Raw genomic sequence first — 15364 nt, forward strand, 5'->3', positions numbered from 1 at the left:
GAGAACAGCTGGTGGTTTGGACACGGGCCTCTGCGGTGCCCTGCGGCGCTGTGCGTGGGTGTGGGTGTGGGTGTGGGGCTGGGGCTGGGCTGGGGTTGGGGCTGGGGCTGGGGCTGGAGCTGGAGCTGGGGTTGGGGCTGGGGCGGAGCTGGAGCTGGGGCTGGGGCTGGGCTGGGGCTGGGGCTGGGGCTGGGGCTGGGCTGGGGCTGGGGCTGGGGCTGGGCTGGGGCTGAAGGAACTGAGCTCCAGGCCCCGTGGGTTTCCTTTCAGAGTGGGCTGTGGGGCCAGTGGGTGAGCAGGGGGCGCTGCTCCCATGGCCACGCCACCTCCTGGAGCCGCCAGGCCTCCCACGGGGCTGCCCACGCCGAGTGAACACGCCTCCCTCCCGCCGGCCGGCCTCCGCCCGGCACTGCCCTGGCCCCGTGGGGTGCCGGCACACATCAGGGTTCTGGCCCCGGTCGCCCCACCTTAGTGAGACCAGCAGGCTGTGTCGCAGGGTCCCGGAGGCTGGGGTCCGAGAGCCAGGTGTGGGCCTCAGTCCTGCGTGTAGACGGACGTGTTCTCTGTGCCCTCACGTGGCCGTCTCGCTGTGTCTCCGTGGCCTCATCCCCTCTTCTGAGGATGTAGTCATGTTGGTGAGGGCCACTTTACCTTGACCACATCTTTCAAGACTATCTCCAAATAAGGTCACACCCTAAGGTACTGGGGTTCAGACTTCAACGGGTGATTTTGGGGGGACAGTCACCGTCACAGCTGGCACTAGTCATTGGGCTGCGCTGCGGTCTCAGTCCTGAGAGCCCCAGCAAGACTGGCTCATGGGCGGGGGAGGGGGGACGCAGCCCCCCGTGGGCCCCCCTCTGCCCCGGAGCAGCCTTACCCAGCCGCTGAGGGTCCTGCGAGGCCTTGAGGGGTGTTACACGGGCGTCACCTCAGGGCGGGCCTCGGGTTTCCCTCCGACACCCCCGCGGGAGCTGATGGGGCTCGCCGCTGGGCGGCCTCAGTTTCCTTCAGGAGAGAGAAGAGCAAACCAGTGGCTCAGAGGCAGTGACAGGCTGGTCGGGCTGGGAGCGCTGCTGACACCTAGTGGGCGAGGCCGGTGCGGCTGGGCGCCCGCCAGGCAGCCAGGCAGCGCCCGCGAGCCCACCGGAGGGGCGGGGGCCCAGGGTGAGGAGCCGGGTAATTCATGATCATTCATGTCGGCTTCGTGGGACCGTACACGTGGGATAGTCACAAAAGCGATCATGTGTGACGTTCCAGAGAAAACGTCAATTACGTGAGAACTCATGTTCACTGGGAAGCAGTCGATAGTGATCCCTGTGGGCCTCTCCTCCCTGCTGGGCGTTCGAGGGGGGCTGGCTGCAGCGCCCCACAGTCCTGTCCCCGGGCGCACAGCGAGGCGGCGGCTCACCTGCCTCTGTCGCAGGTGCGGAGCGGGGCCTGGCGGCGCGGCCCTCGCTGGAGAGCCTGCTGGTGGCCAGCAGCCACATGCTCAAGGAGGTGCTGGACAGCCCCTTCGTGGACCCGCTCAAGAGCCTGCGGCTCCCGCGGGAGCTGAACCCCAACAAGAAGTACAGCTGGATGCAGAAGAAGGAGGAGCGGGTGAGTTTCCTGCTGGGGCCTGTGCGGTGGGGCTGAGGGGTCCCCGGAGATGCCACCGTGGGGCAGGGCTGAGGGGTCCCCGGAGACGGAGGGGCCGATCCAGGTCCAGCTTCCACCACCGCCTCCTGTGCGGTCCTGGGCAAGCTGTTGTTTACTTCTGGGCCTCGGCTCCCCTGTTGGGCGTGTCCCCTGGCGGCAGCCCGACGGGTCGGGAAGGGTGGGCTGGCTGTGCCCCTCACTCCCTGGGGGCCTTGGCCGGTGGCTTGGGTCTCTGAGCTCCACCTGTGGCGGGTGCTGTGGTGGCCGCACTGCCTGAGCTGTTGTTACGGGTCGGTTGGCCTCGGCGCAGCCGCCAAAGCTGGTCTTCCGGTCCCCGTCGTGCAGTTGAGGTGTCTGTTTTGCCCAAGGCCACGGTCAGAAGGGGCAGAAGTGGGTCTGAGCTGGGCGCCTGGTCTTGGCCACGAAGCCTCGCCGCCCCCTTGTCTGAGCGGGCGCCGGACAAGGCGGCGGGAGCCGGTGGGTGTCGGCGTCCTCACCCCCCTCTCCCCGCAGATGTTCGCCATGAAGTCCTCCCTGGAGCACATGGACGCCGTGGAGCTGGACTTCCGCATGCGGCTGGCCGAGGTGCAGCGGCAGTACAAGGAGAAGCAGCGCGAGCTGGTGAAGCTGCAGCGGCGCCGCGAGTCCGAGTGAGTGCCCGCCCGCCCCGCCCCGCCCTGCCCCGGGGCCTCGCGTGGCGCTCAGTAGGTCCGCGGTGTAGGCCGGCCGAGGTGTGTGTGGACCCGAGTGACGTGGGCGCATCGTCTAGCCAAGCGTGTGATTCTTTTTAAGGGACAGGCTCGAGGAACCCCATAGAAGCTTGGCTCGCAGAGGCCCTGGCAGGCCACGGAAACGGACCCACGCCCTGAGCGCCCTGTCGCCCCCCCGCAAGAGAGGGAAGAGCCGCAACAGTAGCGGAAAGTAAGGCTGGTCCCTCGGTGGGTCGGGGACTGGCCCAGAGCCCGGAGGGAGGCGCGGGCCGCGCAGGGCCTGCGTCAGTCCGCGGGGACCGCGAGTCCCTTGGGCTCTGGCCCCCGGGTTTGCTAGGTCTCAGGGAGCAGAGGGTGAGCCAGGGGAGCGGCGGGTCCGACAGGCAGACTCGCCCGCCCGCACGCAGCCCCTGGTTAGCAGCGGCCGTGAGCCCAGCGAGAGGTTTCCGCAGTCGCCCCAGTGTTTCTTTCACACTTGGTCCTGCCACGCCCGCTTCCTCCGTGGCTCGCCACCAACTCCCGCTCTTGTCCTGCCCCTCCCCGTGGAGGCCCCTGAGCCTGGGGGTGCGCTGCGGGCGGTGTCATCCCGCCCTCCTGGGTGACCCGCGCCACCTCCTCCGTGCGCTCTGGGCACAAGCTCCGTGGGCGGCAGCGGGAGTTCGTGTGGCCCCTCGGGGCGTCCTGACGGCGGGCCAGACCAGAGCTTTTCCTGCGCCGGCGGGGTAGGAAGGATGCTGTGGTCTCCCCGGTGCCGGAGCCGGAGCCGGAGCAGCAGGAGCTGAAGGAGGCCCATTGGGGAAGAGGTGGCCTGCGCCTCAGCCCGCGACTCAGTGCAGGCGACGCCAGGTGGCGGGGCTTGGCCTGAGGGAGCAGAGGGCCTCGCGATGCCTTCATAAGGCCCCGGAGTCGGGGAGGGGGTGTGTCTGCCACGCCCACCAACCACGAGGGAGGGAGAGCAGCTCCTGGGGAGGAGAGCGAGCGGGCGGGCGGGTGGGCGGCAACACGCACCCCGCACCCCACGGGGTAGGAGCGTGGCCTGGGGGGTCGCGCTTCCTGCTTCTGAGCCCCAGCTCCAACCGTCGCTGTGCCCTGGCCAGGTGTTGGCTTTTTCAGGCCTCAGACTCTCTATAAAAAATAGTACATTGCCCTGGGCAGTGTGGCTCAGTGGGTAGGGCGTCAGACTGTGGACTGAAGGGTCCTGAGTTCGATTCTGGTCAAGGGCACGTATCTTGGTTGCAGGCTCCTCCCTGGCCCGGGCCCTGGTCAGGGCTCATGCAGGAGGCAACCAGTGGATGTGTTTCTCTCACATCGATGTTCTGTCTTTCCCTCTCTCTTCCGCTCTCTCTAAAAGATCAATGGAAAAATACCCTCGGGTGAGGATTAGCAACAACAACAACAAAACAGCACATAGAATAAAGCATCGTCCTGTGGCTAAAATACAAAGCTAACGTGGGAGGAGACAGAGTAGCGCCAGGAAACAATTAGCTGCTTACTGTTACTACTCGTGAGGGGCTAGCTTAGAGCAGCCAGGGGAGGTCCTCGGCAGGACGCCGCCGGCTGCGCGCACGCCCCCAAGGGTGTGGAGACCCGCCAGGGGCTGCCTTCATGTCAGCTCTTGACTTTGGTCGCCCTCCCCGGCTGGCGGATTTCCTTGGCATTTCTGGTCCTTGCTCTTGGCACATTGTGGTTAAAGAGGCGTCTGACCATGCAGAGCTGTGTGTGTGAGCGTGTGTGAAGGGACATGGGAGAGAAAGCCAGCCGAGGGTACTGCCTGGGAGCTTTTCTTCTTTCCCATTCACAAATATCCCAGAGTCCCAGCCCCATGGTTTCACAGGACCCGTCTCCCCAGGCTGGTCCCTGTCTGTGCTTCGCCACCCGGAGCCCACCCTTGGGGCCACGAGGCGGACGCCAGGCCCGAGTGCTGCCCGACAGGGTGCTGACCGGCGGTGCCTCTGGTTGCAGGCTGAGCAGCAAGCCCCTGCTGACGTCGGGTGCCTACGAGCTGGGAGCCGGCGTGAGGAAGAGACACAAGGGGCCTGAGGAGGAACACGACGCCCTCGTGGGAACGGGGAAAGCGATGGGGAGGAGCCAGCCTTGGGACGAGCACGAAGCCCCGTCGGACTTCATGAGTCAGGTGAGTCGCCCGTCGCCCACCTCGGGCAGCCCGCCTGCTGCGGAGAACCTGTAGGAATGGTTGCCTTAGTGCAGTGGTTCTCACCCTTGGCTGCACATCAGAGTCACCTGGGAACCTTTTTAAAATCCTGATTTCCGGGCCTCCTCCTCCGGAAATTCTGTTTCTTTGTTATGGGGCGGGGCCACAGCATTAGTCAAAAAGGAACAGAATTTCCGGAGGATGAGGCCCGGAAATCAGGATTTTAAAAAGGTTCCCAGGTGATTCTGATGTGCAGCCAAGGGTGAGAACCACTGCCTTAGTGTCTCCAGGCTGCCTTCTTGTCCAGAGAAAATTATGGCCCAGAGACTGACCAAAGTAACGCAGCCTCAAGCAGAGCTGAGAGTGAAAGTCGCCTCCCTGGCCGAGAGGCGAGTGCGAGTTTTTAACCAGATAGCGCGATGACGCTGTTTAACAGTGTAATTGCTTAATGAGCGGCCTCACCGTTCTGTAGGTCCAAGAAACAAGGGCTTGATGCCGTTGTAATGTCCTCGGTGAACTCTCCGAGGTAATGGGTTGAGAGCCAACTCCTGATTTTCCTTCTTTCTGCAGAGCATTGAAATCATCCCCTTAGAGCCCAGGCCTCTCGGTCCTCACTACCCGGTCACCCTCCTCTGAGGCCCTCAGAGGGAGGTGCTCCCGCAGGGGGCGGGGGCGGGAAGAGAGCCGGTGCGCACGCCAGCACCTGCCTTAGTCGCTCACATTGCGAAGGGCACTTTAGTTGTTTAAACGATGCTTATCCCAACTTTTTTCTCCTTATGAGATGTGACCTGATGAAAGAAAATCGAGATAAAATATTCAAATGAGGGGCATGAATGGAAACTGCCCATTTCACTTCAACCACAAATGACTACAGCTGATGAGAGGGGAAGCAGGAGCTTAATCTTTGGAATCTCTAATCTCGGCTCCAGGCACCCCAGGCACACTCCGGGCATTTTCTTGGCAGCTGCGGCCCCTGGAGTTGGATGGGCCGGCGGCGTAGGCCTCTGCGCCAGCCGCTTTAGGTGGCTGAGATAAGCAGATCAGCCGGGCTGTGATCTGGGTGTTCGATCTTGGTTCCCGCCCCCCTCCCTTAATCCAGCTGGCTCCTCCGGCTCGTTGGCAGCGCTGGTTCTCCGAGTGCTTCCCTGCGAGGCGCCAGGCAGCTCCGGAGAGCCAGAGCGGGAACCCCAGAGCGGGAACGCCAGAGCCCGTGATCCTTGGCCCTGGCTGTTGGCTCGGTGCTCCGTGTGCCTCATCTCGGTTCCTCTTCAGAGCAACCTGGTGGGTGCCGGTCCACACTATCCCCATTTCACAGAGTAGGAGAGTCGAGGCTGAGAGGAGTGAAGCAGTTTGTCAGAAACCACAGAGGCAGAGAGGGTGCGTCCACGCTTGTCTGTGGAGACCCGCTGGGGTCCAGTGTCTTAACCCAGGACGTCCCCCTCCCCTCTCCAGCTGAAGATCAAGAAGAAGAAGATGGCCAGCGACCAGGAGCAGCTGGCAAGCAAGCTGGACAAGGCCCTCTCCCTCACCAAGCAGGACAAGCTGAAGTCCCCCTTCAAGTTCTCGGACAGCTGTGGGGGGAAGCCCAAGCCGGGCGCGGGCTGCGGCCGGTACCTGACGCCGTACGACAGCCTGCTGGGCAAGGACAGGAGGGCGCTGGCCAAAGGCCTCGGCCTGTCTCTCAAAGCCGCCAGAGAAGGTAAACACAAACGGGCCGCCAAAGCCAGGAAGATGGAGGCGGGCTTCAAGGCCCGCGGCCAGCCCAAGCCGGCCCCCTCCCCGTTCGCCTCGGAAGTGAGCAGCTACTCCTACAGTAAGTCGCGGGTGCCGGCGCCTCCGGCCGCCGCTTCCCTCCTCTCCTGTCTGTCTGTCTGGGCTTCTCCGAGGTCTTCTCTGCCTCTGCGCTGGCGCCAGGCCGGAAGTGGGTCCCCCTGAAGCGGAAGTGCCTGCAGGGGCTGCGGCCCTATTGGGCGGACGCCAGTGATTGGTGGTGGGGGCGGAAGTCCGCCTGCCACCGGCGCTGGCCTTCCAGAAAGCCGTGAAGGCGGAGGCCTGGTGCCACCGAGTTTCTGGCTGCCCTGCCTAGAGCGGCCGCCCGTGACCATAGAGAGGATCCCGCCTCCCCGCCAAGGGTTGGCGCGACCATCTAATGGGCGCTCACCAGGCCGGGAGCCGGGTGAAGGGCTGTGCGGGCGGCATCTCACGTTGTCCTTGTGACGGCCTTCCAGGCGGCCGCCGTGTTGCCCCTGAGGATAGATGCTGAGGCCGGCGAGGTCGGCCGCGCTGGGTGGGGGAGTCGGGCCAGGATCAGGCCCAGGACGGTCGCTGCTTGGTGCCGATGGCGGCTGAGCCCGGGAGCACCTGGGAGCTCGGGGCGAGGTTTCCTGAGCCGGGCAGCCTCGGCGTAACCGCGGGTCACGGTTTGCCCGGCGCCTCGCCCGGCCTGTGGCGCCCACTCCGCGGCCTGGCGTGTAACCGGTGTCGGCGTTGGTGCCCAGGATGGATGGGGACTGGGCGTGGCGGCCGCAGGGAAGCCCAGCAGGGCTCCTGGCGCCTGCGCCCGTGGGGGTGGCTGTGCAGGTCCCGGCTGTGGGCGGTGGAGGCCGTTTCGCTGGTGACGGCCTGGGTCTGCGCCTGGGCTTCTGATGGGCCCTTCCTGGGGCCGCGAGGCGATGGCGTTTCACTGTCCAGCGCACGGACGGGCACCTTTCTTGTTACAAGCAAGTGTGTTTTCTTGGGCAAAGGACGGTTGGGTCGGACCTGGGGCTGTGGCGAGCTGGAGGGAGTCGGGCTGGTAAGGAGCGGGCACGCGCCTTGCAGGTGGAGCGCTGCTGCTTTTGGGGCTCGGTGACCGGGTCTAGTGGGTCTTCAGGGCTGGGTCTCAGGTGGGCGTGGGGCAGGCAGGTCGTCTGCCCCGGGTGCTGAGGCTGAGCCCGCGTGTGCCCCCACGGCTCGCGGTGTGATCTGGCCGCGCTGCCCAGGCCCCGGCCGCTTTCAGAGACTCATTGCCCCGAAGGAGGACGGAAGGCCTTTAGCCCCGCGGCCCGCCCGGCTGGGTCTGGAACGAAGAGCGGTCAGGAGGCTGGCTGCTCCTTGAATCTTTCCGGGCCGAGGGCTGCTGGACGTGGCCTGGCTGGTCGCCTGAAGAGTCCCTCCTCCCCCACTCCCACTGGATGTGGCACAGTTAGAGGCCAGGCTGAGCCGGGTCCCTGAGACCCGGGGCCAGTCCACGGAGCAGCTGTGAGCACGTGCACAAGCCACGTTCAAGTTGCCAGTCTGACTCGGTTGCGTCTTCGCTGTCCGGGTGAGGGAGGTGGGCCAGCATGGCGACAGGGAGGCCAGAGGCCCGTTGTGGGCGAGGTGGTGCAGGCGTGCGGCTGGGCCCTTCTGCTTTCTGCATGGGCCCTTCCGCGGGCCTGGGTGAAGGAGAGCGAGTCACGGAGGCCGGGGGTGCGCTGGCGAGCTGTGCTGCCCCCGCAGGAGACGGGAGGGGAGAGCCCTGCCCTCCTGTCCTGTCACTTTGGGGGGTAGGGCGGGTGGCATGCCTGGTGGGAAGCCAGGTTGGCCATTGTTACCCAGTTTGGGATGGAGCTCACAGGAGGCAGAGCTGCAGCCAGGGGCCTGGCGGGGCCTGGTGGGGCTCGTCCTTGTCTGTCCTTCCCAGAGTTGCAGGCCGACCTGCGTTGGGTCTCGGTGGGAGTGGGGGGCGTAGATGTTGGAGGAGTAGCCGGAGGGCCCCCCCCCCCCAGAGGTTGTCCTCGGCCTTGCAGCTGGCGGGCGGAGCCGCGCGGTAGCTGTGTTCACCGATGCCCCTGCAGCCCTGCTCCAGGGGGACTTGGCCAGGCTACGGGAGCGGGTTCTGGCTGCAGAGCCCTTTCTGCAGGGAGGTCTTGCTCGACAGCCCATGTGTAACACGGGTCAGAACTGTGTATGTTTGAGGGGCGCGGAGGGGTCAGAGCCATGCTCACTTGACAGCTCCCTCCCCAAAGCCTGGGGTCCTCCTGAGCTGGAGATCTTGGCCTCGCCCAGTAGTGAGGCCGAGACTGGGGTGCCAGCAGCAGTGGGGTGGGGGTGACCGGCTCTCTGGTAGGAAAACGGGAAGCGAGCAGGAGCTTCATTTGCCAGTGTCTTTGGTGGGACTCTGTGTCTGGCCTGTCTCAAGCCCCCACTGTGACATTGCTGAGCGGCAGTGGGAAGAGGGGTGCACGGCTGGGTGCCCGCGCCGGCCTGCACCCCTGGGAGCTGGCACTTGGGGGGAAGCGGAGCTCTACCTGAGCCCTTCCCCTCCTAGGCCCGCCCCTCCCCGGGCTGGTGCCGTCCTGTGGGATAGCCGGGCCCGAGGTGACCTCCGTGGCCAGGGAGAGACCTGGCTGAGAGCGGCTCCTCCCGCCCGGGGCCTGGGAGGGCGGTGGGCCCAGGTGACCGTGCTGTGTGCGGTGCCCGCGGCTCCCAGGCGAGAGGTGCCCACGGCTCCCAGGCGAGCGGTGCCCTCCACTCCCAGGTGAGAGGTGCCCGCCGCTTGCTCCACGGCCAGTAGGCCTTGGGCCTCTCTGCTGCAGCACCAGGGCGCTCACTCGTAACCTGACAGACACCAGCCCCTCCCGCCCCCGGCCCTGACTTACCTTCTGACAAACTGCCTTGACTGCAGATACGGACTCGGAGGAGGAGGAGGAGTTCCTGAAGGATGAGTGGTCCGCCCAAGGCCCCTCCGGCTCCAAGCTGACATCTTCCCTCCTGTGTGGCATGGTGGCCAAGAGCAGCAAGCCGCCCGGGGGCCCCAAGCTGCCCAGGAGGGGCCTGGCGGCCGCCCGGACTCTGAGGCCCAAGCTGGCGGGCAGGAAGCAGCCGTTCTGTTTGCTGCTGCAGGAGGTCGAGGCCCGCTCCTCCTTCAGCGATTCTTCGGAGGACTCGTTTGACCAAGGTTACTAGCTCCAAACACACACCCCTTCCGTGTTTTATAGCGAGAGTGTGAGAGAGAGAGAGAGAGAGTGAGCGTGCGTGCGTGAGCGAGCCAGGTGCGGGTGCGAGGATGGCGCTGCTGGGCGGCCGTCTGGGGTCTTGGCAGCGTAGCCTGCCGTGCAGCCTCTGCCGGGTGCATTTGTGCCTGTATCATTGTGATAACCACGGCTGGCTCTTTTTGAGCTGTTATTCGGACTGATTTTAGTCTTCACCTTCCTCCACTCCCCCCTCCGCCACCCCATTCTGGCCTCCCTGTCCCCTGGACCGCAGGCCGGGGTGGGGGTCTTGGCAGGGGCCACAGGGACGTTTTGTAAATGGAACTGTCGTGTGGGCGTGTGACTTGATGTTTGTACCGGGATTTTGGTAACACCGAGCTTTATTAAACATATCGAGTTCTTTTTTAACTAAACCCGTGTGCCTTGTCTCTCTTGCTGTGTCCTCACTTAGACCGTTAGGGGTCGCTGCCCTCGTTTGTCCCTCCCCTCCCCTCCCCTCCCCCACCCGGAAGGGGTAGAGACGGAGTCACGCAGTCGCTGCTTTTCCCTCTTGTTCAGATATCCCTGGGAGCTGCTGGCATGCATTTCATGTTCAGGTTTAAAGTCAACTGCTTTCACCTCCAGCATCATCTTTTTTTTTTTTTTTTTAGCTGCTTGTCTGTCTTTTATTTTCCTAAAGCTCAATGCCTCTGCATCAGTGCTTTAAAAATGCTCACAACCCCGTTTCCTAACACACATTTCCGCCAGGAGGAGCTGGTAGGCAGTGCAGGGCCAAGATCACCTGCAAGCGAGGGGCAGAGTGTAGCACTGCGGAGAGGGCATGGCCCGCGAGTCCAGCTCGGCCGGGGCCTCGCTTATAAAACAGGGTCAGAGTCACCCCAGCCGGCAGGCTCCAGTGCGCCTTGGCCGGGGCGAGGGTTTGCTCCGGGTGGATCCGCACAGGGACCCCAGCTCCCGGGTGCCATCCCCTGGGTGGCAGAGCCGAGACCCGATGCCCCCAAGGGAGGCCCAGGCATGTGAGAGCCGCTGGGACAGGACCTGGCTCAGCCCTGGGATCCGAGCGCTGCCTGATTCCAGCCTCGCTCTCTCACTCCTGGTCCACCTCTCCTCCCACGCCTCCCCTCTGGATGGCCCAGATCCATTTTGGGTGACCAGCAGATGGCACAGCAGGGAGCCAGGTGGCCTTGGGGCGCGCATTCTCCTGCGCAACTTGCCAGCCAGCCTGGTTTCCCGAGGCCGCCTCCGTCCTGGTCACGTGGACCCTCCTGGCTGGTTTGCCACCACCCTCCCCACCTTCCTCCTCCTCTCCCCAGGACTTGGATCCCCAAGCCGCCTCCCTTCCACACACTCCCCCGCCCCTTAAAGCCAGGGTTCCAAGCCTTGGGGCTCCCCTGCCTCAGCTCAGACTCCGTAGAGAAGCTGGCAGTCCCCTGGGTCCAGCCAGGGGCCGTTGCCCCGGGACCTCAGACCAGGACTGGATGCGGCCAAGGACAGATAGGGGGAGTGGCGGGAGGGGAGGGGCCCCCTGCGCAGGGGCCGGTAGGTAGGTCTCCGATAGGGCCTTACTGACACCTGATACTAAACCCCTAATTGGCTTGGCTTTTCTAGTGTGTCTGCTTTCTCCCCCAGCAGCCTGACCATACCTTCACCCTGACCCCTACCCATGATGCTTTGAATGTCTGTTTTGGTCTCTTGCATTTGCTCTCACGCTGCACTCGGACGCAAAGCGAAGGCTGGGAGTAGGGCAGACGGCGCCCCGGGTCACTGAGCCGGGGTCGAGCCTGGCTCGTTGGTCCGTAGGTAGGCACACCCTCTTCTTCGTGTCCCCCTGCACCTCCCTCCTCGGGCTGCCCCATCGGCGATGGCAGCAGCGGGTCGCTTTGGCATTTATCCATCAGGTTTTGGAAACCAAGTCCCAGCAGCCAACCCCACACACAGAGCCAGGAGGGGTATTTTTTGTTGGTTTTGTTTTTTTAAATAAAAGTTCCTCTGCATTTCCCTGGGGGCTTTTTCTCCCTGCCCTTGGCAAGCTGTGGCCTCAGGTGTGGACAGCTCCGAGAGGCTTTTTTTTCTTGGTCCTTAGGCACCCCTGGTCCCCCTGCCCTGCAGCCCGATCCCCCGCCACAGCCAGCGGGAGGCAGCCAGGGCGGACCCGCCAGGCTCCGAGGGGAGGCGGGAGGGCCCTGGGAGACCACGGGACCTGTGTCCCCCAGTTGTGACGGGCACACCCCTTCCTTTGGCTTTTGCCTTTCGAACACTCCTCCAGCTCAGGGTGCCGGGAGGGGCTGCGCTGGCTCTCTGGGATCTGATGCGGACGCTCCGACATCCAGAAACCAGAGCCAGCCCTCCCCGCCGGGCCCTGCGGTGGAGACGCCCGGGGGCAGCGGGTCCTGGAACCTCCACACCTGAGCAGCCGCAGGAGGGCAGGCTGGCCCCTGTCCGTCCCCGAGTCCCCAGCCAGCCAGCCCCCACCGCCACCCCAGGGGACCTGATGTGGGGGACCCAGGTGCTGCCGAAAGTCTGCCTACACTTAGCCTGCTTTGCCGCTGTGGCCCGCTGGGGCGGAGACAGAACGTGACGTCCGCACTGTGAATGGACCGCAAGTGTGCACTGCCTGCCTGCCGCCCGCCTGCCCGCTGCCTCCATCCTCTTCATCCATCGCTCGCGAGCCCGCCTCCCGCTCCCCCTAACACTCCCGCTCTGCCGCCTTCCTCTCACTGCTTTCAGATTCCTTAAGCTCATCACCCCTCCCCGCACCCAGGGGTCACTCAGCAGAAACGGGGCTCCCTCCGGTCCGGGGGTGGGCAGAAAGCCTCCGCCTTACCGGCACCCCAGGGCGCCCACATTCGGCCACTGGTTGCACTCAAGCCAGCAGGCGGCCTGGGCGCTGGCAGGAGAACATGGAGTTGGCCCCGCCCAGACTGGCCCCGCCCCAGACACCATCTCCCACCCCAGCCTCGCCTGGCCCGAGGCCCCCAGGGACCCTCAGGCTCCCAGAGCTCTGAGCAGGTGAGCACCCTCGGGCAGGTCCCTCGGGGCTCCTGGGCACGGCATCTGCCCCCCACCTGCCCTTGGTTAGCCGGGGAAGCGCAAGCTTGTGTCTCCAGACCGTGTCTTGGTGGAGGTTCCTGTGTGGGAGCGTGCCCCACCCCTGCCCCCGGCCCGCCCACCTCTCCCAAAGGCCTGGTCCTGGGAGAGGTCACCAAGCGGTGGGCCGCAGACCACTGGTGGTCCGTGAGGTCCGAAAGGTTGGCGACCGCTGGCACATCCAGGCACCAGCTGGAGACACAGGCAGGCACTTCTCTAGCGTTTTCCCACTACACTGGAAGGCAGGACAGCCAGCCAGCCCCGGTTCGAGTCCTCTCTGCCTGAGCACTTGAGCCCCTGGGCCCCTGTCTCCCGGTGCAGAGCAACCCGCCCGCACCCTTCCGGCCTGCCCCTTCCCCACCCCCTGTGGTCCAGAGGCCAGCCCGGCGCTTGGCCCCTCAGTGGCAGGAGTTTCCACAGGACAGGGTGGCTCTGCATGTCTAATTCTCTTGGTGCCTGCACCGTGCTTGCGCCTACAGACGTGCGGTCCTGCTCGGACCCTCCCTGACGGGTGGCTGGAGGGTCACCCTGTCCCGCAGATGAGGAGGTAGGGCTCTGGGTGGCAGGTGGCCCAGAGTGGGGGTGGCACTGGGAGCCAGCTTCGGACCCCAGAGCTGCTCAGGGCTTCAACCGTGGGTGTCCCCTCCCCCCAAGAAGGGACCAAACTCCACCTCCTCCTGCCGCCAGCCCCCAGGCCTCCAGCTGCCCAAACTGCCAGGTGCCTGTGCCCAGAAACCCAGCCTGAGCCCCCAGATTCCCCCCCCAGACCCTCTCCTCCCTCCCTCGGCCTCCTCTGTCCTCTGTCCTGTCCTGCCTCCTTCCGCAGCCTTCACGGGTGTGTGTGTGCGTGTGAGACCGTGGAGAGCCGTCTGCAGTCCTGTCCGTGTCCTCCCCACAGCACACGTGCATGTTGCCGTCCCTGACAGAAACCCACTCTGACGCCCAAAGCCGCTGCCCACTCTGGGCCGTCGGATGCCCACGGCTTGGGCTCGCATAGAGGGGGCGCTGGGCCGTGGGGGGACCCGCCCCCCAGCTGGTGAGGAGTGAGGAGCGAGGCCGGTGCTCCTGCGCCTGGGGGCGGGCGGCGCAGGCCCCGCGAGGCTCTGACCCCTGTTTTCTGCACCAGATGAGAGCTCCGAGGACGAGGGCGAGGACAAGCTGGAGGAAGAGGAGGACGAGGCTGGAGGCTACAGGCTGGGGGCCCGGGACCGAGCCCTGTCGCCAGGCCTGGAGGAGAGCGGGCTGGGCCTGCTGGCCCGCTTCGCAGCCAGCGCCCTTCCCAGCCCCACGGTGGGGCCGTCCCTGTCGGTGGTGCAGCTGGAGGCCAAGCAGAAGGCGCGGAAGAAGGAGGAGCGGCAGAGCCTGATGGGTAAGTCGGGGCAGTGCTGCCGGAGTGGTTCGGCGTCGGCCTGCAGGTGGGGAGACTGAGGCTCCGGGAAGCGGGGGGCAGAGCTGGGAGCCCGCGGGGCCCCTCCTGGGGGCGGCCCTGCCCAGAGCAGAGGCTGGTGACGTGGGCCCCGGCGTGCTGTTTCCAAGGGGGGGCCCCCAAAGCGGTGAGGAGTGACCTGCAGCCACCGGGGCCTGACCCGCCCCCTCAGCTGCCCGACGTGGGGCAGTTCTGGGAGGCAGAGGCCCCCGATCTGCAACCAGGGGGAGGGGCTGGGCGCACAGGGAAGTAGAGGGTGGACAGGAGCAGTCGCTGCCGCCGTCACCGGCTGTCCGCCCGCTCCTCCTGCCCGAGAGCGCCTTTCTCCCTGGTGCCGGTAGCGTTCCACGGCCCGGACGTACGCAGTTTGTTTGTCCCGCACCCCCCGGGGGACATCTCGTGGCACCGAGCTGTGGCCGTTACGAAAAAAGCTGCTGCAAACATCGTGTGCGGGTTTGTTGGGGATCAGCTTCCAGCTCCTCTGGGCAAACGCCTGGGCCGGATGGTGAGAGCCTGTCTCGTTCGCGAGGAGCCGTCAAGCCGTGTCCCCGAGTGGCTGCTGCGCACCGCCTCCCGCGCGGAGTGGGTGCCTTGGGCTCGGGGCTGCGGGGTGTCCTCGGGCGGGCGGTGTATCCGCCTCACTCGCATCTCCCCCGTGACCCCCGCGGAGCGTCTTCTCAGGCGCTTGCTTGCCGTCGGACGTCTTCCTGGAGGTGCTGCAAGGCTTCGGGCCCGTTTCTGGGTCGGGCTGTTTGCTTCCCGACGTTGAGCTGTGAGAGCTCCTTATGTATTTTGGGTAACGGTCCTTGGCCAGTGGTATCTTTTGCAGATTTCCCCCCGTTTTATCTTTTCATTCTCTTGGCGATGTTTTTTGCGAAGCAGAATTTTGTAAATTGAATGAGGTCCAGCTTATCAGTTCTTTCTTTCGTGGGTTGTGCCTTTGATGTTGTGTCTAAAAATTCCCCACCAAACCCAAGGTCACCTGGATTTTCTTCAGGGTCATTTTCTAGAAGTTCTATAGTTTTGCATTTTACGGCCTGTGACCCATTTTGAGTTAAATTTTGTGAAGGGAGTAAGGTCTATGTCTGTTTTTGTTTTGTTTTTGAAAAATACATTTTTATTCATTTCAGAGAGAGATGGAGAGAGAGATAGAAGCTCGTCAATGATGAGAGAGAATCATCGATTGGCTGCCTGCTGCACGCCCCGCACTGGGGATGGAGCCCCCAACCCGGGCCTGTGCCCTGACCGGGAATCAAACCGTGACCTCCTGGCTCATAGGTCGACGCTCAGCCACGGAGCCACGCCGGCCGGGCCTTTGTTGCGTTTCGTTTCTGTTGCATGTGGAGGTCCAGCACCATTTGTTGAAAAGACCGTCTTTCCTCCACGGCGTTGCCTC

General features: G+C 64.7%; 1 protein-coding gene across 6 annotated transcripts in view; it reads left to right on the forward strand.

Annotated features, from left to right (window-relative positions):
* Positions 1–15364, forward strand: part of TNRC18 (trinucleotide repeat containing 18) — a 77193-nt gene that overhangs the window by 39859 nt on the left and 21970 nt on the right. For 5 of the 6 annotated variants that reach the window (XM_059699362.1, XM_059699364.1, XM_059699366.1 and 2 more), the window contains 7 exons: positions 1424–1599; positions 2152–2288; positions 2431–2559; positions 4311–4482; positions 5953–6313; positions 9149–9421; positions 13669–13911. In XM_059699362.1, coding sequence (XP_059555345.1) covers positions 1424–1599; positions 2152–2288; positions 2431–2559; positions 4311–4482; positions 5953–6313; positions 9149–9421; positions 13669–13911 — 1491 coding nt within the window. The remainder of the gene's footprint in view (positions 1–1423; positions 1600–2151; positions 2289–2430; positions 2560–4310; positions 4483–5952; positions 6314–9148; positions 9422–13668; positions 13912–15364) is intronic. The other variant, XM_059699365.1, reaches the window with a different exon arrangement.

Source organism: Myotis daubentonii, chromosome 5 (genome assembly GCF_963259705.1).
Source record: "Myotis daubentonii chromosome 5, mMyoDau2.1, whole genome shotgun sequence".
NCBI lineage: Eukaryota > Metazoa > Chordata > Mammalia > Chiroptera > Vespertilionidae > Myotis > Myotis daubentonii.